This window comes from Mobula hypostoma, chromosome 31, assembly GCF_963921235.1.
Source record: "Mobula hypostoma chromosome 31, sMobHyp1.1, whole genome shotgun sequence".
NCBI classification, from domain to species: Eukaryota; Metazoa; Chordata; class Chondrichthyes; order Myliobatiformes; family Myliobatidae; genus Mobula; species Mobula hypostoma.
The window spans coordinates 8,744,713-8,771,067 of NC_086127.1; the positions used below are offsets into that span (position 1 = coordinate 8,744,713).

Below are 26,355 nucleotides of genomic sequence, written 5' to 3' on the forward strand. Positions count from 1 at the left end.
ACAGAGAGGCACCTTGGCAATTGGCGCGTCATCATGCAGCAGACAGCAGGCGTGTGACGACCTGCCCTTCGCCAACCAGCTAAACTTCTTCTCAAGTTACACCGGAGGATTCTGGAGGCCCGATTCTTTCCTCGCAAGGAAGGTTTGAATCCACTTCCCGTTGCCCGTCGAAGGCGGCTCGGGATACGTCTGAGCGATCCTTCTCAGCGACCGATCCGGGCATATCTCGGTTTAAGGGGAACACAAAGGAACGAATCGATCAGACTGACTCGGATTCATGGACGGGTGGAAGGTGAGGCCGAAGCCGAGAATATGGAGAGGAGTGTCGGGGAGAGGGGAGTGGCGAGGGAGAGCAAGAGGTCGGAGCCACGGGAGGGTAGTGAGGAGGGAGCGCCCGGGAACTGAAGTGCATGATCTCTCTCATTCTGTAACTCAACCGTCTCGTTCGTCCTCCACCCACTCTGTTTTTCCTTTTCCTTTCACCTTTCATCTCATTCTCTCTTTCTTTCCTCCTGCCGTTTCTCTCGCGCGCTCTCTCTTTCCCCTTCCCGCCCCCTCTCTCCGCTTCCCGCTCTCTCTCCTCTCCTGCCCCCCTCTCTCCCCTCCTGCCCCTCTCTCTCCCATCCCTCTCCTGCCCCCTCTCTTGTCCTGCTCTCTCTCTCTCTCTCTCTCTCTCTCTCTTTCATTTTCCATCTCCCCTCCCGCCCAAGTTTCTCTCTTCGCCATTTCTCTCAGCCCTCACAAACAAGAGAAAATCTGCAGATGCTGGAAATCTAAGCAACACACACAATGCTGGATAAACTTAGACCAGGAAACATCTTCTTATTTTCTCCAGCCCTGACGAAGGGTCTCGCCCGGAAAACCGACTGTCATAGATGCTGCCTGGGCCGCTGAGTTCTTCCGGCATTTTGTGTGGGTTACCTCCCTCCTACTCTGTCGTTCTGCTCCCTTCCCTCTCTCCCCACTTCCCCCATCTGTCACTCTCCTCTCTCAACTTTCTATCCACCACTCTGTCCACTCACTTCCACCCTCCCCTTCTTCTCACCTCCTCTGCTACCCTTTTGCTTTCTTTCACTTTCTCCAATTTCCCAGTGCCTGTCGCACTATTCTATCCCTCGTCCCTCTTCTCCGTCTCCCTCCCTCATCCCTCTCTGTCTCCCTCCCTCGTCCCTCTCCTCCATCTCCATCCCTCGTCCCTCTCCTCCATCTCCCTCCCTCGTCCCTCTCCTCCATCTCCCTCCCTCATCCCTCTCCTCCATCTCCCTCCCTCATCCCTCTCCTCCATCTCCATCCCTCGTCCCTCTCCTCCATCTCCCTCCCTCGTCCCTCTCCTCCATCTCCCTCCCTCATCCCTCTCCTCCATCTCCCTCCCTCATCCCTCTCTGTCTCCCTCCCTCATCCCTCTCCTCCATCTCCATCCCTCGTCCCTCTCCTCCATCTCCCTCCCTCGTCCCTCTCTGTCTCCCTCCCTCGTCCCTCTCCTCCATCTCCATCCCTCGTCCCTCTCCTCCATCTCCCTCCCTCGTCCCTCTCCTCCATCTCCCTCCCTCATCCCTCTCCTCCATCTCCCTCCCTCATCCCTCTCCTCCATCTCCATCCCTCGTCCCTCTCCTCCATCTCCCTCCCTCGTCCCTCTCCTCCATCTCCCTCCCTCATCCCTCTCCTCCATCTCCCTCCCTCATCCCTCTCTGTCTCCCTCCCTCATCCCTCTCCTCCATCTCCATCCCTCGTCCCTCTCCTCCATCTCCCTCCCTCGTCCCTCTCTGTCTCCCTCCCTCGTCCCTCTCCTCCATCTCCATCCCTCGTCCCTCTCCTCCATCTCCCTCCCTCGTCCCTCTCCTCCATCTCCCTCCCTCATCCCTCTCCTCCATCTCCCTCCCTCATCCCTCTCCTCCATCTCCATCCCTCGTCCCTCTCCTCCATCTCCCTCCCTCGTCCCTCTCCTCCATCTCCCTCCCTCATCCCTCTCCTCCATCTCCCTCCCTCATCCCTCTCCTCCATCTCCCTCCCTCGTCCCTCTCTGTCTCCCTCCCTCATCCCTCTCCTCCATCTCCCTCCCTCATCCCTCTCCTCCATCTCCCTCCCTCGTCCCTCTCTGTCTCCCTCTCTCATCCCTCTCCTCCATCTCCCTCCCTCATCCCTCTCCTCCATCTCCCTACCTCGTCCCTCTCTGTCTCCCTCCCTCATCCCTCTCCTCCATCTCTCTCCCTCATCCCTCTCCTCCATCTCCCTCCCTCGTCCCTCTCCTCCATCTCCCTCCCTCGTCCCTCTCCTCCATCTCCCTCCCTCATCCCTCTCCTCCATCTCCCTCCCTCATCCCTCTCCTCCATCTCCCTCCCTCATCCCTCTCCTCCATCTCCCTCCCTCATCCCTCTCTGTCTCCCTCTCTCATCCCTCTCCTCCATCTCCCTCCCTCATCCCTCTCCTCCATCTCCCTCCCTCATCCCTCTCCTCCCTTTCTCTCCTGACCGCTGCCCCTGTCTCTCCAACTTCACATCTTCCCACCCCATCACACTCTCTCTATCACTCAGCCCCTCTCTCCTCTACACCAATTTTAATGTTTCCCTCTTGCTCTTCCTCACTTTCTTTTGTGTGCCATCCATCCCCTCTCTCCCTTCTTCCATCTCCCCTTCTTGCAATTTCCCTCTCTCCCTCCTGCAATTACCCCCTCTCCCCATCATTTTCATGTCTCTCCCCTCTTTATCTCTCTCTCTCTTTCTTTCTCTCTCTCATCCTTCGTCTTCCTTTCCTTGTCCATTTTCTATCTCTCACCCTTCCTGCGCCTCCCTGCTGTCTCAACTCTCTTCACCCTCTCTCCACTGTTCTTTGCCTTCCCATTCTCTCCCCCCACTCTCTCCATTTCCTTCCATTTCTACCCTCTTTCTTTCCCCACCCCCGACCACTCTACCCTCTCCCTCTAGTTCCCCTCTGCCATTCTCCTCGTCACCTCCCTCTGCTCTCTTTCACTCACCCTCCCCTCTCTGGTCCCACTCCATCCAACTCTCTCTTCCGCTCTCCCCTTCCCTTCAGCCCATCGAGTCTATTCTGCCATTCCATCATGGCGTATTTACTATCCCTCACAGATCCCTCCTCTTGCTTTCTACCCGTAAGCTTTAGTTATTTATACCCAATGACTGGGCCACCAGAGCTATCTGTGGTGCCATCTTCTGGCTAAATAAATTCCTCCTCATCTCTGTTCTAAAGGGATGTCCTTCTATTCTGAGCCTGTGTCCTCCAGTACTGGATCTTTTTCCCACTGACTATAGAAATCATCTTTTCCACATCCATTCTACAAAGGCCTTACGATATTCAATACGTTTCAGTGAGATGCCCTCCTCATTCTCCTAAACTTCAGCGAGTACAGGCCCAGAGCAAACAAACGCTGCCCCTATGTTAAAAGTTCCACTCACGGGATTATTGTGAGCATCCTACCTGCCTGTCCTTTTGATTCAATGGGCATCCTTTTATTTAAGCTCCCACTCGGTGATGCCCACAATGTTATACCTGCCAATTTATAGGTGTGCTACAAGGTTATCGACTGTGTGCATTCAAATATAGCACCTTTAGTCCTTTATTCATCACCCTTTTTGATTTTTGCCCCCATGTTTCAACTGACCCTATTTTCCCCTATCATCTACCTGTCTTTCTTCGCAATCTCTCTGCAGACTGCATTTATCTGAATAGCGACTGATGCATCCCCAGCCCTACCACCTTGGTTCCCACCGCTCCTGTCAAATTATTTTAAACTCTTCCCCAACAACGCTAGCAAGGATATTGGTCCACCTTGAGTTCAGGTGTAACACTCCCTTTTTGTACAGGTCATCCCTTGCCCAGAAGGATATCCCAATGATCCAGAAATGTGAATCTGGAGTTCTGGGGTAGCTAGTTGCAGGCAGCCGTCGATCCCAGGGGATCACGGGTTTGCACCTCTGGTGGACTGTCTCCTTTGAAGAGCCCGTCCAGCAGGTTCCCCCTCTCCACATCACTGATGGAGTCCAAGGGAAGGGCAAGCGCCGATACAGCCTGGCACCAGTGTCGTCGCAGAGGTTGACAGAGTGAAGTTGTAAACAACATCAAACTGCCTCAGGGACCCCGGGCTCCAGATTTCTTCCTCGGGATTTATTCCCGAAGCCTCTCCCATGGGTGGGCATGGCCACAAGACAGCAGAGATTTAAAATCAGAGCTGTCCAAGGCTGATGAGCCCCACCGGCCCGAAGGGGTGGCAGAGATGTTCTTGGGCCTATTCGCAATGTCAGGAATTGAAAGCCCGAGCTTGATGGGAATAATGCTCCAAATTATGTGTATTGCAATGCTGGTGTTGTAGGTGAGAATGATGAGCTTAGAGCATGGATCAGCAAGTGGAATTGTGACATTGTCAAATATGATGGCAGAATATAGTATTAATGGTAAGACTTGGCAGTGTGGAGGATCAGAGGGATCTTGGGGTCCGAGTCCATAGGACGCTCAAAGCAGCTGTGCAGGTTGACTCTGTGGTTAAGAAGGCATATGGTCTATTGGCTTTCATTAATCGTGGAATTGAATTTAGGAGCTGAGAGGTGATGTTGCAGCTATATAGGACCCTGTTCAGACCCCACCTGGAGTACTGTGTTCAGTTCTGGTCGCCTCACTATAGGAAGAACATGGAAACCATAGAAAGAGTGCAGAGGAGATTTACAATGATGTTGCCTGGATTGGGAAGCATGCCTTATGAGAATAGGTTCAGTGAACTCGGCCTTTTCTCCTTGGAGTGACGGAGGATGAGAGGTGACCTGATTGAGGTGTATAAGAGGCATTGATCGTGTGGATAGTCAGAGGCTTTTCCCCAAGGCTGAAATAGTTAGCACGAGAGGGCATAGTTTTAAGGAGCTTGGAAGTAGGTACAGAGGAGATGTCAGGGGTAAGTTTTGTACACAGAGAGTGGTGAGTGCGTGGAATGGGGTGGTGGAGGCGGAAATGATAGGATCTTTTTAAGAGACTCCTGGATAGGTACATTGAGCTTAGCAAAATAGAGGGCTATGGGTAAGCCTAGGCAGTTCTAAGGTAAGTACATGTTCGGCACAGCATTGAGGGCCGAAAGGCCTGTATTGTGCTGTAGGTTTTCTATGTTCCTATGTAGCCATTGGTGAGAGTGGGTTGCAGGAGGAACAGGATGAGCAACTCAATGTTGCGGATTCTATGGCTCTGAACGTAATTGAGAGGGAGGGATGGTATTACTCGTCCCTTGCACTGAGGATGTATTGGTGGAACTGAGGAATGAGATATGGATGATAGCTAATGGGGTTCTATTATAGACCCTCCCACAAGGATATGGTGAGATGGCAGGTGTCCGGGGTTGAGTGGAATCCGGGATCAGCCATGACGGAATGGTGGAGCAGACTCGATGGGCTGAATGGCCTATGTCTTCTGGTGTGCTTTAGCAGAGCAAATTTGTAGGGAGATATCAGAAGTGCCAAGAAATATAATGTGGCATTTTGTTAGAAGGTGCTTTCAAGAGTGGAGACACATTTGCAACGTGTCAAAAGTGTTCAACAAAGTTTCCTTAATCAATATAAGGATAGATAGAGCTGACGTGGATAGGCTTTTTCCATTGAGAATGGGGGAGATTCAAACAAGGGGACATGATTTGAGAGTTAAAGGACAAAAGTTTAGGGGTAACATGGGGGGGAACTTCTTTACTCAGAGAGTGGTGGCTGTGTGGAATGAGCTTCCAGCAGAAGTGGTTGAGGCAGACTCGATGTTGTTGTTTAAAGTTAAATTGGATAACTACATAGACAGGAAAGGAATGGAGGGTTATGGGCTGAGTGCAGGTCGGTGGGACTAGGTGAGAGTAAGAGTTCGGCACGGACTAGAAGGGCCAAGTTGGACTGTTTCCGTGCTGTAATTGTTATATGGTTATATATGGTTATTATGTAGAGGCCATAAACAGAGAGTGTGATTCAGGATCTCCAACCAGGGAACAAGACAGGCCAGGTAACAGAACTGTGTGTAAGGGGAATGCTTTACATATAATGATCTTAATTCTATTAGTTTCAAAATAATTCTGGAGGCGGATGGATGGAGGTTCTTCACGGGGGAAATGCTAGTTTTGATGGCATCGGAGAGGATCTGGCAAGTGGGGGAGTTGGGAGAGTTTGTCACTGGCAAAGGGATGTTTGGTTAGCGGGAGCATTTCAGGGGTGAAATTTTGAGAGTGGCAGAGTTCCTGTCAGAATAAACAGCAAAGCTACTAGCCTTGATTTTTGAGAGATAATGAGGTCCTGGTTAAGAAGGAGGAGGAGGAGGTGCATAGCAGTGAAAGCCAGGAAGGCATGAAGTTGTTGCAGCAGACAAGGCGAAGGAGAATCCAAAGGGCCTCTACAGGTATATTTGAAAACGAATGCAAGGGAAAGACCTGGCCCTCTTGATGATCAATATCAACATCTACACATAGAGCCGGAAGAGATGGGGGAGATCTTAATCGGATTTTTATTTTTTATTTTTGCATCTGTGTTTAACCAGGAGATGGACACAGAGTCCATCGAACTGAGGCAAAGCAACTGTGAGGTCATGGATTTCAGAGAAGGAGGTGCTCACTGGCGTAGGACAAATCAGGGTGGATAGATGCACAGGGTCTTGGCAGAGACTGCAGGGGTCCTAGCAGAGGTACTTAAATTGCCATTAGTCACAGATGAGTTGCTGGAGGACTTGGCTCATGTTGGTCTATTGTTTAAGACAGGCTCTGAGCTGGGAAATTACAGGCCAGGGAGCCTGATGTCAGTGGTGGGTAAATGACTAAAAAGATACTTTAAGAGACCAGATATATGAGCATATGGACCAACAGGGACTGAGAAAGGATCATCAGCATGGCTTTGTGCCTGATAGATTGTGTCTAACCAATCATTTAGAACTTATCAGGGAAGTTACCAGGAATGTTGAGGGAGGAAAGACAGTGGATGTAGTCTACATGGACTTGAGCAAGACTTTTGACCTAAAGGTATGAGGGGTAGTGAGCTGCCAGTTGTAATGCCAGAGGCTGATTAAGAAGTTTCAGCTGTCTGCCATTCAGGATGAGGACGTGAAATGGATTAGACATGGGCGTCGTGGGAGAAGACAGGGAGTTGTAGCAGACCCCTCTAACTGGAGGCCTGTGACTCGTGATGTATCAATGATCTGGATGATGGTGTGATCAGCAAATTTACAAACGAGACCAAACGTTGGCAGCATAATGAGCAGCGGGGAAGGCCACCAAAGCTTGCTGTGGGGTCTGGATCGGCTGTGAAGGGTGGCCTGAGAAATGGCAGGTGCAGTTTAGTGTGGACAGCTGTGAGGTGTTGCACTTTCGGAGAACAAAGCGGGGTGGGATGCGCACAGTGCATGCTAGGGCACTGGGGAGTGAGGTAGAATAGAGGGCTGGAGACATGGGGCACTACAGTACTAAAGCAGGCCCTTCAGCCCACAATGCTGCACCGAACATGTCCTTACCTTAGAAATTACCTAGGGTTACCCATTGCCCTCTATATTTCTGAGCTCCATGTATCCATCCAGGAGTCTCTTAAAAAACCCTATCATTTCGGCTGCCACCAGCAGCCCATTCCATGCACTCACCACTCTCTGCGTAAAAAAAAACTAACCCCTGACATCTCCTCTGTACCTACTCCCAAGCACCTTAAAGCTGTGCCCTTTTGTGGCAGCCATTTCAGCCCTGGGAGAAAGCCTCTGACTATCCACACGATCAATTCCTCTCATCATCCTGTACACCTCGATCAGGTATTGCAATGGAACCAGTATCTATTGCTTCTGCACTCTCCCTCTGTGTGAAGAAGCTCCCCCCTCCTATTCCCCCTTAACATTTCACCTTTTGCCCTCAACCCCTGACCTCTGATTCTCACCTCAGTGTAAGAGGCCTGTGTATATTAGCCCTCACAGTTCTGTATCGAGGTATACAACTCTGCCTGTTGCAGAGCTGGAGGCAGATATGGCATCTCCTACGCTCGTCCCAACCTAATCAACCTTTCCACATAACTCAGGTCCTGGGGGCTCAGTCCTGGCACCCCGATGGTTTTGTGAGACTGATGAGAACATGAATAGGTCAGTTAATAAGTTGGGACGTGGCTCAAGCCTTGGTGTATGTGCGGACACTAAGGACGTTTATAAAACGAGACATGCCAGACTCTAGCCAACGATAGGAGCAGGTGGAGAAATGGCAGACAGAGATCAACCCGGGCAAGACTGAGGTGCCAAGCTTACAGGGAAGGGGTGCGATCAACGGCAGACCTCATGGGAGCAGTGACGCGCAGAGGGGCTTCAGGGTCGCAAGCCGCGCTTCCCTCAAAGTGGCAACACAAGACGATGGAGTGGCGAACCAGGCTTGTGGCTTCATTACCTCCATCCATCAGGGGAGTGGGTGCAAAAAGCAGACAGTCATAGCACAACTTTGAGTATTCTGTGCAATTCTGATCTCCCCATTAATAATAAGTACTTCATTGATCCTGAGTGGGAAGTTCTTTCATTACAGCAGCAACGTTTAAAATCACACTTAGTAGTGTGCAGACTTAACTAATAATAACATACAGAATAATAGTATACACAATAATAATTTACCAATGTGCAGTAATAATGCACAAAATAATAAGAAAAAGACTATTGTACTACAATGTGTGTCCTCCTGTCACACAGACATGAACTGTTGTATATGCTTCTTGCGTTTGGTAGGAATAATTTCTCGTAACGATCTTTGTGACAGAGGAGCTGAACGAGCTTGTTCGAAAGAGTACTTTGCTGCTTATTCAGTTTGTTTGGTGGCATCCCTCTCCACCACTAACTCAAAAGGCTCCGGGTTGTAGCCAAGGACAGATCCAGCCTTTTTGATGAGTTTATTCAGTCTTTTTGCATCACCAGAACCAATGCTGATCCCCTAACATAAAGCCGCAAAGAAGACTGCACTCACTACAACAGACTGGTAAAAGATCTCCAACATCCTACTGCTCACATTGAAGGATCTCAGCTTCCTTGGAAAATAGAGTCTGCTCATCACCTTTTTGTAAGCAGCCTTGGTGTTGGTTTTCCAGTTATGTTTGTTGTTGAGGTGAACACCCAAGTATTTGTTCTCCTCCACCACTGCAACGTCTTCTCCCCAAATGTATATGGGACTCGTCCCAGTCCTCTTCCTCCTAAAATCATTCACCATCTCCCTGGTTTTGGCCACACACAGGAGCAGGTGATTCCTCCCGCCCCACACCACAAACTTGTCCACCAGTCCTCTGTACTCCGACTCTTGTCCATCTCTGATACACCCAACCACTGCGTGAGAGAACTTTTGCAGATATCAAGACCCAGAGTGGTACAGAAAGTCAGAGGGGCACAGAACAGAAATGGAGACAGGACAGTCCCTTGTGGAACTCCAGTGCCACTCACCACCATCTCAGACAGAGAACTACCCAGCCATACAAACTGGGGTTTATCTGCCAGGTAGTCAGTAATCCAAGAGGTAGTAGATTTGTGCAACACACATCAAAGTTGCTGGTGAACGCAGCAGGTCAGGCAGCATCTGTAGGAAGAGGCGCAGTCGACGTTTCAGGCCGAGACCCTTCGTCAGGACTAACTGAAGGAAGAGTGAGTAAGGGATTTGAAAGCTGGAGGGGGAGGGGGAGATGCAAAATGATAGGAGAAGACAGGAGGGGGAGGGATAGAGCCAAGAGCTGGACAGGTGATAGGCAAAAGGGGATACGAGAGGATCATGGGACAGGAGGTCCGGGAAGAAAGACGGTGGGGGGGGGTGACCCAGAGGATGGGCAAGAGGTATATTCAGAGGGACAGAGGGAGAAAAAGGAGAGTGAGAGAAAGAATGTGTGCATAAAAAAGAGTAACAGATGGGGCACGAGGGGGAGGAGGGGCCTTAGCGGAAGTTAGAGAAGTCGATGTTCATGCCATCAGGTTGGAGGCTACCCAGACGCAATATAAGGTGTTGTTCCTCCAACCTGAGTGTGGCTTCATCTTCACAGTAGAGGAGGCCGTGGATAGACATGTCAGAATGGGAATGGGATGTGGAATTAAAATGTGTGGCCACTGGGAGATCCTGCTTTCTCTGGTGGACAGAGCGTAGATGTTCAGCAAAGCGATCTCCCAGTCTGCGTCGGGTCTCACCAATATATAAAAGGCCACATCGGGAGCACCGGACGCAGTATATCACCCCAGTCGACTCACAGGTGAAGTGATGCCTCACCTAGAAGGACTGTTTGGGGCCCTGAATGGTGGTAAGGGAGGAAGTGTAAGGGCATGTGTAGCACTTGTTCCGCTTACACGGATAAGATTTGTCTTTGCAGTTTCTTGCTCAGACCAAGTGACTGGATAGTACTGAAGGCACGAGACATATGATGTGAAATTTGTTCACTTAGCAGCAACAGTTCAATGCAATACATAATCTAGCAGAGAAAAAACAATGATAAATAAAATAATAATAATAAATGAAGAAGTAAATTGATTACTTATATTGAATAGATTTTTTAAAATGTGCAAAAACAGAAATACTGTATATTTTTTAAAAGAAGTGAAGTAGTGTTCACTGGTTCAATGTCCATTTAGGAATCTGATGGCAGAGGGGAAGAAGCTGTTCCTGAATCGCTGAGTGTGTGTCTTCAGGCTTCTGTATCTCCTACCTGATGGTAACTGTGAGAAAAGGGCATGCCCTGGGTGCTGGGGGTCCTTAATAATGGACGCTGCCTTTCTGAGACACCACTCCCTAAAGATGTTCTGGGTACTTTGTAGGCTAGTGCCCAAGATGGAGCCGACTAGATTTACAACCCTCAGCGGCTTCTTTTGGTCCTGTGCAGTAGCCCCACCCCCACCCCCATGCTGATTGGCTGATTGAGTATTGCGAACAGTTTTGGGCAGCTTGTCTAAGAAAAGATCTGACATTGCTGAGGGTTTACAGGAAGGATGCAGAGCCCTCGGAGATGGGGCAGAAGATTTTGACCGGGGTGTGGCCTACATGAAAATGTGTGAAGTACAAAGGAGAGTGTGGAAAAATTTTGATTATTTTCTCTGGAGCGTTGGAGGCTCAGGGGAGGCCTGATACAACTGATAACACTGAGAAGGTAGGCAGTCAGAATCTTCCATCCCCAGGGTAGGAATGTCAAATAGTTGGGGCTGTGTTTTCAGGTGGGGGTGGGAGTCTGTGGGGAGGAAGTTTAAAGGAGATGAGTGTGACTAGTTTCTTTTTCACAGAGCGTCTTGAGCTGCTAGTGGCAGTGCGGGAGGCAAATATCATAGTGGTGTTCAAGAGGCTGTTAAGTGGACATATTAACATGCAGTAAAAGGAAAGAGCATAAGACATTGGAGCATAATTAGGCCATTCAGCCCATCAAGTCTGCTCTGCCATGGCTGATCCCTTTCCTCTTTCCCCCATCTCAGCCCCACTCCCCATAACCTTTGATGCAATGTCCAGTCAAGAACCTATCAATCTCTGCCTTAAATACACCCAACGACCTGGCTCCCCACAGCTGCCTGCAGTAACAAATTCCACAAATTCACCACCCTCTGGCTGATGAAAATTCTCCGCATCCCTGTTTTAAATGGACGCCCCTCCATCCTGAGGCTCCGTCCTCTTGTCCTAGACTCGCCCCACGGTGGGAAATATCCTTTCCACACCTACTCTGTCCAGGCCTTTCAACATTTGGTAGGTTTCAATGAGATTCCCTTTCCTCCCCCTCCCCCATCCTTCCAAATTCCTGTGAGTACAGACTGAGGCTACGTCCACACTAGACCTGATAACTTTGAAAATGCCGGTTTCGAGTAAAAACAACAGGCATCCACACTACGCGTTTTTCAAAATATCTCTGTCTACACTAAAACGGATATTTCGGCGAATCCTACTGGGCATGCGCAGAGACATCTACAAGCGAAGAGGAAACGGTATAATATTTACTTTCTACAGCGGCGTTGTGCTATTTCCATTGGTCAAAAACTAGAGTACCAACAACAACAGCAAAAGAAAGTTTTCAACAATGTCTTCGAGGAATACAAAGAAAACCTCCGCTGGAAAAATCAGACCAGACTTCTTCGTTTAGACAAACAATGAAGTCGAGCTGTTTCTGCGAGTTACAAACAACTACAAAGTTGGCAAAGCAGTGGAGAACGTGGAGATGTTTAACTCCAAACAAGCTATTAACGTAGACAATAAAGTAAACAACACACGCATGAAGCCGTCCTCTACCCAAGATCAACAAGAGAGTGGAATCTTCTGCCGCCAGACCTGCGCAGTATTTCTGACATTAATATTTTTAAAGATAGACTCAATCAAATCAGTTTAGGGGATCTAGTCAAAAAAGCTCACTTTACAATTTAACTCTCACGCTGTTCACACCGATTGCGCGTTATAACAGCCGCCCGGCAGTGCTTGCGCAGTACCAAGCAGAAGCAGAAAACGCATTGTTGTTGTGGTGTTGTCATGACTGTGTTTTCAGACATCTCTGTTTACCCCGTCCACACTGCAACGCCGAACAATCATTTTGAAATTTACACACTTTGGAGAGTGTTTTAGAAAAGCTGCGTTTTCGGGGATGAAAACGCCGTTTCAGTGTGGATGGAGGGTCAAAACGAAGAGAAAAGGCTTTGTTTTCAAAATTATCCAGCATAGTGTGGACGTAGCCGCAGAGCCATTTAACACTCCCGGAATCATCCTAGTGAACCTTCTCCAAAGCCTCTCCAATGCCAGCACAAACAAGAGACAATCTGCGAACCCTGGGAGTCTGAGCTACACAGACAAGATGCAGGGGGAACTCAGCAGGCCGGGCAGCATCTCTGGAAAAGAGTGAACAGTCGATGTTTCGGGCCCAGACCCTTCATCGGGACGGGGGGAGAAAAGGGATGAGGAGTCAGATCTACAGGTGCTGCTCGGCCTGCTGGGTTCCGACGGCATTTTGCGTGTGTTAGTCGGTTATTGCTTTTGGCTGATTCTTGTCACGTGCTCCAAGACGTGCTGAAAAGCTTTGTCCTGCATACTGTTTGTACAGGTCAAACCGTCAGAGTAGTTCAGCTGGCATGATCTACAACACTAACAATGCAGAATTATGAGTAAAAACTACTGTGTAGGGAAACAATGAAGTATCAAGTCCCGCACCCCCACCTTCCCTTTCTCCTATTGTCCACTCTCCTCTCCTGTCAGATTCTTTCTTCTCCAGCCCTTGACCTTTCCCACCCACTTGGCTTCACCTCATCTCCTTCCCTCTCACCCTTCCCCCCACCTTTTAATTCGGGCATCTTCCCCCCTCCCCTTCCCTCTCAGTCCTGATGAAGGATCTCAGCCCGAATCGTGGACTGTTTGACTCAATACTAAACACAAAATACTCTGCAGATGCTGAGGTCAAAGCAACACTCATAACACGCTGGAGGAATACTCAGTACTGCCTGACCTGCTGAGTTCCTCCAGCATCGTGTGTGTGTTGCTATATATTACTATGTCACACCCTAAAATTCAGTTTCTTCCCGAACAAAGAAATACAACAGAATCAATGAAAAACTACACAGAAACAAAGACTGACAAGCAACCAATGTGCAATAGAAATCAGAAAGGCAGTATCCATCAGTCAGGACCCCCACAATCCAGGGCCTGCCCTCTTCTCATTACCACCATCAGAGACGAGGTACAGGAGCCTGACGACACACGCGCAACTTTTAAGGGACACCTGTTTCCCCTATGCCATCAGGTTTCTGATTGGCCAATGTTTTATTTTTCTGTCTTTTGCTCCCTTTATATGCGTCCGTAGACGTGTGTGTGTGTGTATGTATATACCCACAGATATATAATCGTAAACAGATCCGACACGCTGATGGATATACTCTTCCCAGGCTTCCAGCCGGGTGCAGGTATCGATCACAGCTGGCATTTCAATGACCAGCTCTGCCGTCGTCCCTGGTGAAGATGGCAGAGTCTGATGCCGAAACGCCGGCGATAGTCGTTCTCTCTACCTGGCCGGGAGCCCGGGAGGAGTTGATTGGATATACTATTAGGATTCGCAGGTTCCCTTATTATGATGTATGACGCTGTCGCGCTGCAGTAAAACAAGTGTTAAATCTGATTCGGACTCTGACCATAGCAATGCAGTTTTCTGAGGCCAGGGCCCAGCTTCTCATGCAAGAGGTATTCCTTCAGCCTCTGATGCAGCCGAGGAAAGATTTCAAACGTTTCCATCCTCTCCTTGTAGATGAGATGAGATCAAATTTTATTTATCCCGAAGGAAATCATCGTTGCAAGGCTGTTCAGTCAGAAAAGTATTCTTTAAAATACAAAATGCAAGCATTAAGGTACAAAAAATACAGAATGTGTATTAAAAAGCAATAGGTCAAAATACAGATGTGCAATGAAACCATAAACCTGTATACTGAAGGAGGAGGAGTTGCAGAGTCCTATAGCCACAGGGAGAAAGGATCTCCTGTGGTGTTCAGTGGTGAGCCTCAGCATAATCAGTCTTGTTACTAAAAGTGCTCCTCAGTTTGTCCATGGAGGGGGTGAGAGGGATTGTCCGTAATGCTCTGTAGTTTCTACAGCATTGATACAACCACCAGGGTATCCAGTTCCATCCCCTCCTCAGCATAGAACCAGCCTTCCTGGTCAGTTTCTCAGCTGCTCTCGTCCCGCTGCGCCAGCAGGCCGCAGCCTGAGATAGACTGCTGGCTACCACCGAATCGTTCCCACCGACGTCCCCGGCAGGTCGTGGAGTGGGTTCAGTGTGGGGAGTAGGCCTTTTGGCAGGCTGGTCCGTCCCCGTCGCGATCCCGTTAAAGGTAGACCCGTTTGCCTGTGTGTGTGCCTCATACCGAGTCCCTGCCCAAGTGTCTTCCGATGGATCTACCTCACCCACTTCGTCCGGCAGCTCATCCCACCAACGGACTGCACTCTGGGCGTAAAAAGTGTCCCCCGGGTTCCGATAGGTCAATCCATGGCCTCCTCAGCGAGGCCACGTTCAGGTTGGAGGACTAGCGTTCCGCTTGGGTAGCCTCCAACCCGATGTCATGAGCATCGATTCCTCAAACTTCCAGTAAGGCCCCTCCTGCCTCTCTCACCTAATCTCCTTGCCTGCCCATCACCTTCCTCAGGTGCTCCTACCCCCTTTTCTGTCTTCCATGGCCTTCTGTCCTCTCCTATTAGATTCCCCTTTCTCCAGCCCTGTACCTCTTCCACCGATCGACTTCCCAGCTCTTTACTTCACCCCTCCCCCTCCCAGTTTCACCTATCACCTTGTGTTTCTCTCTCCCCTCCAACCCCCGCCCCAACACTTTTAAATCTACTTCTCATCTTTTGTTCCCTCAGTCCTGGTGAAAGTTCTCGGCCCGAAACGTCGGCTGTACTCTTTCCCATCGATACTGCCTGGCCCGCTGAGTTTCTCCGGCATTTTGTGTGCGCCCTTCGGGGTCCTGATTGGTCTTTCCGCTCTCTCTCTCTCACGTTAAACAGACATCCAGGTTCTTGGTTTCCCCAAAGACTGTATGCTTCCACCCTAGCTGAGGCCCTCATGAGATCACATGTCATTCTCCTGCAGCGGATACACCCCCAGCCCGTTCAGCCTCCCTCTGTCACTCAGTCGCTTGAGAGCAGACAGCATCGTGGCGAAACATTTTCGTTCTGCGCTATTTCCAATTTAATACTTCCACATAGCAGAATCGAGTAAGATCAGCCTCTCCGACAAATTGCTAAGCTGGAAATTCATGCCACAACACGCACAGGGTGTCTGCCTCATTTCTTTCTTTTCTTTCTCCCCTTGAATCTCCTTGATCTTTCCTATAATTTCCTGCAAGATGATCCTCAAGAGTAATGTGTACCTGTTTTGATTGAAAAGAATTGCATTTTGGGCCTGGCACTTTGCAAGTGCACCAGACTTTGGTCAGACTGCAACTTGTGGTTTCTGCACAAATTTAATACTGAGCAGTCTGTGGGACTTCCTCTGAAACCACGCAAGCACTGCCGCGCTGTTCCTGCCTTGCGGTGAGCAGAGCTGTTTGCTGTCTTCTATGAGCATACCCCAATCAGTGTTTTACTGAAACCCAAATCCGCTACTACTGAGAAGCCCATATCTTCCCCAAGTTCTGCACCGGGTCGAGCAGCTCCTCCCAGAGATCACAGCCGTTGGTGTGCGACCGTGCTTTCGGTGGCGTGACTACACGCGGGCTTACACATCTTTAAAGCCTTCCTCCCCAACTCCACAGAGAGAGATTTCTGGCAGAAGATAGGCGCCACTGCTGTCAGACCGATGCTCCAGTGCAGGTGAAGGGGCCAGCTTCTGAAACGCGATCCAGGCGAGGAAAGGTAGGCCTGCTCGGCGTCCGTGCGTGCAGTGTTGGCATCGTGTGTGTGGGAGGGAGAGGCAAAGACAAGCAAGGGGGTCTCACCCTATTTGGAGCGTGGCTACCTTTCTTAACATTGGCCACCCCATCTTGCCATGAGCCCATGTTTATTCTCTCGAGCTCTGCCTCCCCCTCTCCGTGTCCCGCTCTCCAATTCTTTCTCTCACTCTCCTGCTTGTTCTCCATCTGACACCTCTCCCCATTTCATAAACCCATTTCCCCTCCCATTCTCTCCCACAGCCCTCTCCTCTCTCTCCCCCTTCCCCTCATCCCACCTCTCGTCCCCTTTCTCCTAACAGTGAGGATAGGAACAGAATGAGTTGACAGATAAATGTGTGGATGAAGAATTGGAGCGGGGGCAGAGACTCAGATTTCTTGATCATTGTGACCTCTTCTGGTGGAATCTGTACAAAAGGGACAGGTTGCACTTGAATCTGAGGGGTGGCAAGATTCTTGAGGGCAGGTTTACTCAAGCTGTTGGGAGTAGGGTAAGCTTATATGGCAGGGGTTGGGAACCTGCTGAGTGCTGTATTTAAATGTGTATAGCATTTGGAATAAGATGGCTGAGCTTGTGGCACAATTACAGATTGGTCGGTATGATGTTATGGGCATCACTAAGCCATGGCTGAAAGAAGCCCATAGTTGTGAGCTTAACATCAAAAGATATACTTTGTATCGAAAGGACAGGCAGGAAGGCATTGGCGGTGGTGTGGATCTGTTGGGAAGAGATGGAATTACATCTTGAGAAAGAGGAGTCATGGGGTCAGAGGATGTTGAATCTTTGTGGGTGAAGTTAAGAAATTGCAAGGGTAAAAAAAGCTTAATGGGAAATCATAAATAGTAGCCAAAATGTGGGGTTGAGATTGCAAAGGGAGCTGGAAAAGGCATGTAATAAGGGTAATGACACAATTGTAATGAGGGACTTCAAAATGCAAGAACATTGGGGAAATCAGGTTGGTGTCAGATCGCAAGAGAAGGAATTTGTTGAATGCCTATGAGATGGCTTTTTAAAGCAACTTGTGCTTGAGCCTGCTAGGGGAAAGGACATCTTAGATTGGCTGTTGTGTAATAACCTAGATCTTAATAGGGAGCAACACACGTAGAAGTTGCTGGTGAATGCTTAATGTTAGAAACCTGAGGAGGCAGTGATCATAACATGGTTAAATTCATACTGCAGTTTGAGAGGGAGAACATAAGTCACATATATCAGTATCACAACAGAAAAAAAGGGAATTTCAGAAGCATGAGAGAGGAGCTTGCCCAGGTGGATTGGAGGAGGATACTAGCGGGGATGACGGTAGAGCAGAGATGGCTGAAGTTTTGGGAATAGTTCACAAGGCGCTGGATAGAAGTTCTCAAATGGTAGGAGCTGACAAAGTTAAGGACTGCATAAAAGCCAAGGAAAGAGCATATGAGGTAACAAAACTGAGTGGGAAGTTGGATGATTGGAAAGTTTTTAAAATTCAACAAAAGGCCATTTAAAAAGCTGTAAGAAGGGAAAAGATCAAATATGAGGGCAAAACTAGCCAATAAAATAAAGCAGGAAACTATAAGTTTTTTTCCCGTTATATAAAGAGTAAAAGGGAGGTGAGAGTTGGTATTGGACTACTGGAAAATGATGCTGGTGAGGTAGTAATGTGGGTACAAAGAAATTGCAGATGAAAATAATGGGTACTTTGCATCTGCCTTCACTGTGGAAGACACTACCAGTGTGCCAGGGGTCCATGAGTGTCAGGGAGCAGGAGTGAGTGTCATTGCGAGAACAAAGGGAAGAGTGCGAGGCAAACTCAAAGGTCTTAAAGAGGATATGTTGCCTAAGCCAGGTGGACTAAATCCCAGTCCTGGGAGAGGTTGCTGAAGAGATAATGGATGCATTGGCCATGATCTTTAAGGAATCAGTTGATTCTGGCATAGTCCCAGTGGACTGGAATATTATAAGTGTCATTCAACTCCGGCAAAAGAAAATAAATTATAGGCCAGTTAGCCTAACCTCAGTGATTGGGAAACTGTTAGAGTCTATTATTAAGGATGAAGTTTCTCGGGGTACATAGAGGCTAATGATAAGATCAGTCAAAGTTGGCATGGTTTCTATGAAAAAACCTTGCCTGACAAATATGTTAGAGTTCTTCGAGGAAGCAGCAAGCAGAGTGGACAAAGGAGAGGCAGTGGATGTCATTTACTTAGATTTTGAGAAGATATTTGATTAGGTGCCACACATGAGGCAGCTTAACAAGATAAAATCCTTTGGCGTTACAGGAAAGATACTGGCATGGATAGCAGAATGGCTGACAAGCAGGAGGCAGTGAGTGGGAATAAAAGGGGCCTTTTCTGGCTGGCTGCCAGTGACTAGTGATGTTCCTCAGGGGTCAGTATTGGGAATGTTACTTTTCACCTTGTTTGTCAATGATTTAGATAATGGAATTAATGGCTTTGTGGCAAAGATTGCAGATGATACAAAGCTGGAGAGGTAGGTTGTGCTGAGGAAGCAATGTGGTTGCAGAGGACTTAGAGAAATTGGAAGAATGGGCAAAAATGTGGCAGATGGAATACAGTGTTGAGAAATGTATGATAATGCATTTTGGTAAAAGAAACAGGAGTGCAGACTATTATCTAAATGAGGAGAAGTTTCAAACATCAGAGGTACAAAGACTCCTCATGCAAGACTCCCGGAGGTTTAATTTACAGGCTGAGTCTGTGGTAAAGAAGGTGAATGCAATGTTGGTATTTATTTCAAAGAGAATAGAATATAAAATTAAGGAGATAATGCTGAAACTTCATAAGGTAGTAATCAGGCCACATGGACTATTGTCAACAGTTTTGGGCCCATATCTCAGAAAGGATGTGTTGTCATTGGAAGGAGTGCAGAGGAGGTTCATGAGGATGATTCCGGGAATGAAGGGGTTAACATATGAGGAGCATTTGGCAGCTTTGGGCCTTGACTCACTCGAATTTGGAAGATTACTGTGGGATATCATTGGTCCTCTCAATATTGAAAGGACTGGATAGGGTGGATGTGGAGGGTTTGTTTCTTATGGCGGGAGTATCCAGAATTCGAGGATCCTTCCCCCCCCATGCTCGAACCTCTCCCCAGCCACACTCCTCACTGTAACCCCACAACACTTTCCCTCTCGCTTAACACATCCCTCTCTGCAATAGACCTCCCCCTCCACCCACACACCGCCCCTCTCCCCCTACACGCCTCCCTCTCCCCACTTTACCTGCTCTATTACCTATACGCCTCCCCACGCCCCCACTCACCTACTGCTCCCCCCAAAGCACCACCCTCACGCTACCCAAGCACCTCCCACTACACATGCCGTGCACCCCCCTCCCCCGGTCATGCTCGACCTTCCCCACCAGCTCTCCGCACTATCACCTCACACACCTCTCCACCCCACAACTCTCTCCCTCTCCCTTCACACCTCCCTCTCACCTCAAACATCCCTCTCCGCAAGGCACCTCCCTCTCCACCCACACACCACCCCTCTCCCACCAATTCTCATCCCACTCGCCTATTCTCGCTCTACTCTCCTCCCTCTCCGCTACGCTCCCCCACCTAACTCATCCCCATCTTGCCTTCTCTCCCCTATCACGCTGCTCTCCTCCCTCTCACGCCACACGTCTACCTTACTCCACACACCATCCTTTCCCCCAAACTCTCCTCCCTCTCCCCCCAACTCTCCACCCTCTCCCGCAAACTCTCCACCCACCCCTCAAACTCTCCACCCTCCCACCAATTCTCCACTGTCCCCCAATTCTCCACTGTCCCCCCAACTGTCCACCCTCCCCCAAATTCACCACCATCCCCCCAACTCCCCACCATCGCCCAAATTCTCCAACCTCTCCCCAACTCTCCTCCCTCTCCCCCAAACTCTACTCACTTCCCCCAAACTCTACTCACTCCTCCAACTCTCCTCCCTCTCCCCCAAAATCTACTCACTCCCCCAATTCTCCTCCCTGTCCCCCAAACTCTCCTCCCTCTCCCCCAAACTCTCCACCCTCCCCCCAATTCTCCACCATCCCCCCAAATCTCCCCCATCCCCCAACTCTCCACCCTCTCCCAAATTCTCCACCATCCCCCAACTCCCCACCCTCCCCAACTCTCCCCCAAACTCTACTCACTCCCCCAACTCTCCTCCCTCCCCGCAACTTTCCTCCCTCCCCCCAACTCTCTACCCTCTCCCCATCTTTCCACCCTCTCCCCCAACTCTCCACCCTCTCCCCCAAACTCTCCTCCCTCTCCCCAACTCTCCTCCCTCTCCCCCTACTCTCCACCCTCTCCCCAACTCTCCTCCCTCGGCCCCTACTCTCCTTCCTCCCCCAACTCTCCTCTCTTCCCCAACTCTCCACCCTCCCCCAGTTCTCCTCCCTCTCCCCTGCACACATCCCTCTATTACCTCCACTCCTCCCCACACCCCCACTCTACCACTGCTCCCCCCAAAGCACCACCCTCACACTACGCACACACCTCCCTCTTCACACCCCCCCACACATCCCTCTCCACACCCCACACACTCCACTCTCTCCCCTATATGCACTCCCCTCCCCCCTGCACAGCCCCCTCTCTCCACTAAACACCCCCTCTCTCCCGCACAGCTCTCTCTCCCTCCCCCACACATTGTCCACCCTCCTCACACTCCTCCTTCTCCCCCTATTAACCTCCCTCTTACTCTCCACCCCTTGCACCTCCGTCTACCCCCACGTGCCTCTCTCCTCCCCCTCCCACCCCTCCCTCCCCCTCACATGACCCTCCATATCCCCACTCACCTCCCGCCCCCATGCACACACACAGCTCCTGCTCTCCTCCACACCGCTCCCCCCCCCTCCGCATATCCTTTGATGCCCTGACCGTTCAGAAAACTATCAACTTCCTCCTTAATTTATCCCCACGCATTTGGCTTCCGCCGCTGTCTGGGACGGAATATTCCACAGACTCATTTCTCTCTGGCTAAAAAAAATTCCTCTTTCCCTCTGTTCTAAAACGTCGCCCCTCAATTTTGAGGCTGTGCCCTCTTGTCCGGGATTCCCCACCAGAGGAAACATCCTCTCCACATGTACCCTATCGAGTCCTTTCAACATTCGGTAGGTTTCAACTCCCCCCACCCCCGCATTCTTCTAAATTCCAGCTCAAAGCTGCCAAATACTCCTCATATGTTAACCCCTTCATTTCCACATTTAGATAATAGTCCGCACTATTGTTCCTTTTACCAAAATGCATCATCAGATGTTTCCCAACACTATTCCATCTGCCACTTTTTTGCCCATTCTTCCAATTTGTCTAAGTCCTGCTGCAATCGCCTTGCTTCCTCAGCACGATCTACCTTTCCAGCTATCTTTGTACCATCTGCCAGCTTTACCACAAAGCCATCAATTCCATTATCTGAATCTTTGATAATCAATGTGAAAAGCAGCCGTTCCGAATCTGACCTCTGAGGAACACCACTGAGGTCAGCGGCAGCCGAGCGGAAAACACCGTCTTTATTCCCACTCACTGCCTCCAGCCTGTCAGCCATTCTGCTATCCAGGCCAGTATCCTTCCAGCAATACCATAGGATTTTATCTTGTTATGCAGCCTCATGTGCAGCACCTTATCAAACACTACCTGAAAATCCAAGTAAATGACATTCACTGCTTCTCCTTTTTTCCACCCTGCTTGTTACTTCTTCCAAGAACTCTTAACAGATTTGTCAGGCATGATTTCCCTTCACTGAACCATGCTGACTTTGGCTGATTTTATCATTAGTCTCCAAGCACCTTGAAACCTTATCTTTAATAATAGACTCCAACCACTGAGGTTAGGCTAATTGGCCTCTCATTTCCTTTCTTTTGCCTTCTTCTCTTCTGAGAGTGGAGTGACATTTGCAATCTTCCAGTCCTCCGGGACCATGCCAGAATCAAGTCATTCTTGAAAGATCATGACCAATGCATCCACTATCTCATCAGCCACCTCTCTCAGGACTCTGGGATGTAGTCCATCTGGCCCAGGTGACTTATCCACCTTGAGACCTTTGAGTTTGCCTAGCACTTTCCCTTTGTAATAGCAATGGCACTCACTCCTGTACCCTGACACTCACGGACCTCTGGCACACTGCTAGTGTCTTCCACAGTGAAGACTGATGCAAAGTACCCATTAAGTACATCTGCCATTTCTTTGTCCCCCGTTACTACCTCACCAACATCATTTTCCAGTGGTCCAAAATCAACTCTCACCTCCCTTTTACTCTTTTTCTACCTGATAAAAACTTCTGGTATCCTGCTTTATATTTGTGGTTTGTTTCTCCTCATATTTCACTTTTTCCCTTCTTGTAGCTTCTGTAGTTGGATTTTAAAATCTTCTCAGTCATCCAACTCCCCACTCACTTTTGCAACCTCATATGCCCTTTCCTTGGCTTATATGCAGTCCTTAACTTCATTTCTCAGCCCTCATAATTGAATTAGGTGTCAAATGACCAGCTAAACTAATTCCTTCTTTCTACACCCAGTTCATATCTATCGACCTTCTCCACATTCGTGCCCCTTTTGTGTTTGCCTTTCTACCATCCCAAGCACCCAGCACTCCCTGTTTGAAAAAAAATACTCTTGCCCCGTAAATCTCCTTTGAATTTAAACTCCTCTGAACATAATTTCATGCACTCTGGTAGTAGGGAGTTATGATCCTGGTGGCATTGTCGTAAGCCCTCAGCTAATCCGCCCACTAACTGGGAGGAACTAATACTGTTTTGTGCAGCTGTAACATGACCTCCTGCCATTTGTTCTCCATGCTCCACCCGATGAAGGTAAGCATGCTGAAAGGCCTTCTTGTTCAAATTGCACCTGCAATCAGCTCCCATTGATTTTCGTCACCTTTACAGTGGGAAGCTTTAGTTCTGTTGCATGCCACCCAGGCAGGTTGTACCCGCTGAAGCAGATGCATCCAGAATCTAAAAGGAAATCAGAATGCAGAATGCAGTGGCACAATTACAGAGAATGTGCTGTGCAGGTTGTGATGGACGGACAATAATGTCATTGAATGGGGATCAAGTTGACCTCAGCAAACAAGCTCCATCTAAGAGTTGGGTACCAACATCTTTTGTCCAGTGGCTGAGAGGACTGACAGGGGTGGAAGAGGTGCTGGATGATATTAACTGCAGCGGAAAGTGCAGGAGGAGCCAATGGAAGAGGAAGCTGGTTTTCCTGATGGCCTTGTGCAGAGCACTTGCTGTTTCAAGTCTTGATGCATCTGGATGGGATGCTTTTTCTTTGTGGTGCTCTGGCAGGATAGATTAGAGGGCTTGTCTAGGGAGGCCATTTGGGAGGAATTGAGGAATGGGAAAGGTGTAATAACTGTTATGGGGGTGTATTATAGACACAAATGAAGAGCTAGAATTGGAGGAGCAAATTTGTAAGCAGATAGCAGATATTTGTAATAAGCACAAGGTTGTGATTGTGGGAGATTTTAATTTTCCACACAGAGACTGAGAAGCCCATATTGTAAAAGGGCTGGATGGTTTGGAGTTTGTAAAATGTGTGCAGGATAGTTTTTTGCAGCAATACATAGAGGTACCAGCTAGAGAATGGGCAGTGTTGGATCTCCTGTTAGGGAATGAGACAGGGCAGGTGACGGAGGTTTGTGTTGGGGAGCGCTTCGGGTCCAGTGATCACAATGCTATTAGTTTCAATGTAGTGATGGAGAAAGATAGATCTGGACTCAGGTTTGAGATTTTTAATTGGAGAAAACCTAACTTTGAGGAGATGCTAAAGGATTTAAATGGAGTGGATTGGGACAATTTGTTTTATGGGAAGAATGTAATAGAGAAATTGGAGGTCATTTAAAGGTGAAATTTTGAGAGTACAGGACCTTTATGTTCCTGTTAGGTTGAAAGGAAAGGTTAAAAGTTTGAGAGAGCCATGGTTTTCAAGGGAAATTGGAAACATGCTTCGGAAAAAGAGAGATATCTACAAAAAATATAGGCAGCATGGAGTAAATGAGGCGCTCGAGGAATATAAAGAATGTAGAAAGAATCTTTCAAAAGAAATTAGAAAAGCTAAAAGAAGATATGAGGTTGCTTTGGCAAGTAAGGTGAAAATAAATCCCAAGGGTTTCTACCATTATATTAATAACAAAAGGATAGTGAGGGATAAAATTGGTCCCTTAGAGAATCAGAGTGGACAGCTATGTGTGGAGCCAAAAGAGATGGGGGAGATTCTAAACAATTTATTTTCTTCGGTATTCACTAAGGTGAAGGATATCGAATTGTGTAAGACAAGGGAAACGGGTAGGGAAGTTATGGAAACTATGAGGATTAAAAAAGAGGAAGTACTGGAGCTTTTAAGGAATATAAAAGTGGATAAGTTTCCAGGTCCTGACAGGATATTCCCTCGGGCCTTGAGGGAAGTTAGTGTGGAAATAGCAGGGGCTCTGACAGAAGTATTTCAAATATCAGTAGAAACGGGGATGGTGCCAGAGGATTGGTGTATTGCTCATGTGGTTTCATTGTTTAAAAAGGAGTCTAAGAGTAATCTTAGCAATTATCACCCTGTGAGTTTGACATCAGTGGTGGGTAAATTGATGGAAAGTATTCTTAGAGATGGTATGTATAATTATCTGGATAGACAGGGTCTGATTAGGAACAGTCAACATGGATTTGTGCGTGGAATGTCATGTTTGACAAATCTTATTGAATTTTTTGAAGAGGTTACTAGAAATGTTGACGAGGGTAAAGTGGTGGATGTTGTCTATATTGACTTCAGTAAGGCCTTTGAAAAGGTCCCACATTGAAGGTTTGTTAGGAAGGTTCAATCATTAGGTATTAATATTGAAGTAGTAAAATGGATTCAGCAGTGGCTGGATGGACGACGCCAGAGAGTAATGGTGAATAACTGTTTGTCAGATTGGAGTCCGGTGACTAGTGGTGTGCCTCAGGGATCTGTACTGGGTCCAATGTTATTTAGAAACATAGAAACATAGAAAATAGGTGCAGGAGTAGGCCATTTGGCCCTTCGAGTCGGCACCGCCATTCAGTATGATCATGGCTGATCATCCAACTCAGAAACCTATACCAATCTTCCCTCCATACCCCCGATCCCTTTAGCCACAAGGGCCATATCTAACTCCGTCTTAAATATAGCCAATGAACTGGCCTCAACTGTTTCCTGTGGCAGAGAATTCCACAGATTCACCACTCTCTGTGTGAAGAAGTTTTTCCTAATCTCGGTCCTGAAAGGCTTCCCCTTTATCCTCAAATTGTGACCCCTCGTTCTGGACTTCCCCAACATCGGGAACAATCTTCCTGCATCCAGCCTGTCCAATCCCTTTAGGATTATATACGTTTAAATAAGATACCCCCTCAATCTTCTAAATTCCAATGAGTGTAAGCCTAGTCGATCCAGTCTTTCATCATATGAAAGTCCTGCCATCCCAGGAATCAATCTGGTGAACCTACTTTGTACTCCCTCAATGGCAAGAATGTCTTTCCTCAGATTAGGGGACCAAAACTGCACACAATACTCCAGGTGTGGTCTCACCAAGGCCTTGTACAACTGCAGTAGTACCTCCCTGCTCCTGTATTCAAATCCTCTTGCTATGAATGCCAGCATACCATTCGCCTTTTTCACCGCCTGCTGTACCTGCATGCCCACTTTCAATGACTGGTGTATAATGACACCCAGGTCTCGTTGCACCTCCCCTTTTCCTAATTGGCCACCATTCAGATAATAATCTGTTTTCCTGTTTTTGCCACCAAAGAGGATAACCTCACATTTATCCACATTAAATTGCAACTGCCGTGAATTTGCCCACTCACCTAACCTATCCAAGTCACCCTGCATCCTCTTAGCATCCTCCTCACAGCTAACACTGTCTCCCAGCTTCGTGTCATCCGCAAACTTAGAGATACTGCATTTAATTCCCTCATCTAAGTCAATAATATATATTGTAAACAACTGGGGTCCCAGCACTGAGCCTTGCGGTACCCCACTAGTCACTGCCTGCCATTCTGAAAAGGTCCCGTTTATTCCTACTCTTTGCTTCCTGTCTGCCAACCAATTCTCTATCCACAT

At 48.4% G+C, this 26,355-nt stretch overlaps 1 protein-coding gene across 4 annotated transcripts in view; it reads left to right on the forward strand.

The window, feature by feature from the left end:
- The window catches only part of LOC134339903 (lysophosphatidic acid receptor 5-like), a 61,549-nt gene that overhangs the window by 25,413 nt on the left and 9,781 nt on the right, over positions 1–26,355 (forward strand). The window contains exons 1-2 of one of the 4 annotated variants that reach the window (XM_063036679.1): positions 1–292; positions 16,180–16,279. The exon at positions 1–292 is cut by the window's left edge and continues 163 nt beyond it. The exons of 1 other annotated variant lie outside the window; for it this stretch is intronic. Coding sequence is in view for 1 of the 3 variants with exons in the window: in XM_063036678.1 (XP_062892748.1) it covers positions 278–292 (15 nt within the window). In the remaining 2 variants the exon portion in view is untranslated. The remainder of the gene's footprint in view (positions 293–16,179; positions 16,280–26,355) is intronic. 2 more of the 4 variants (XM_063036680.1, XM_063036678.1) reach the window with 2 other exon arrangements.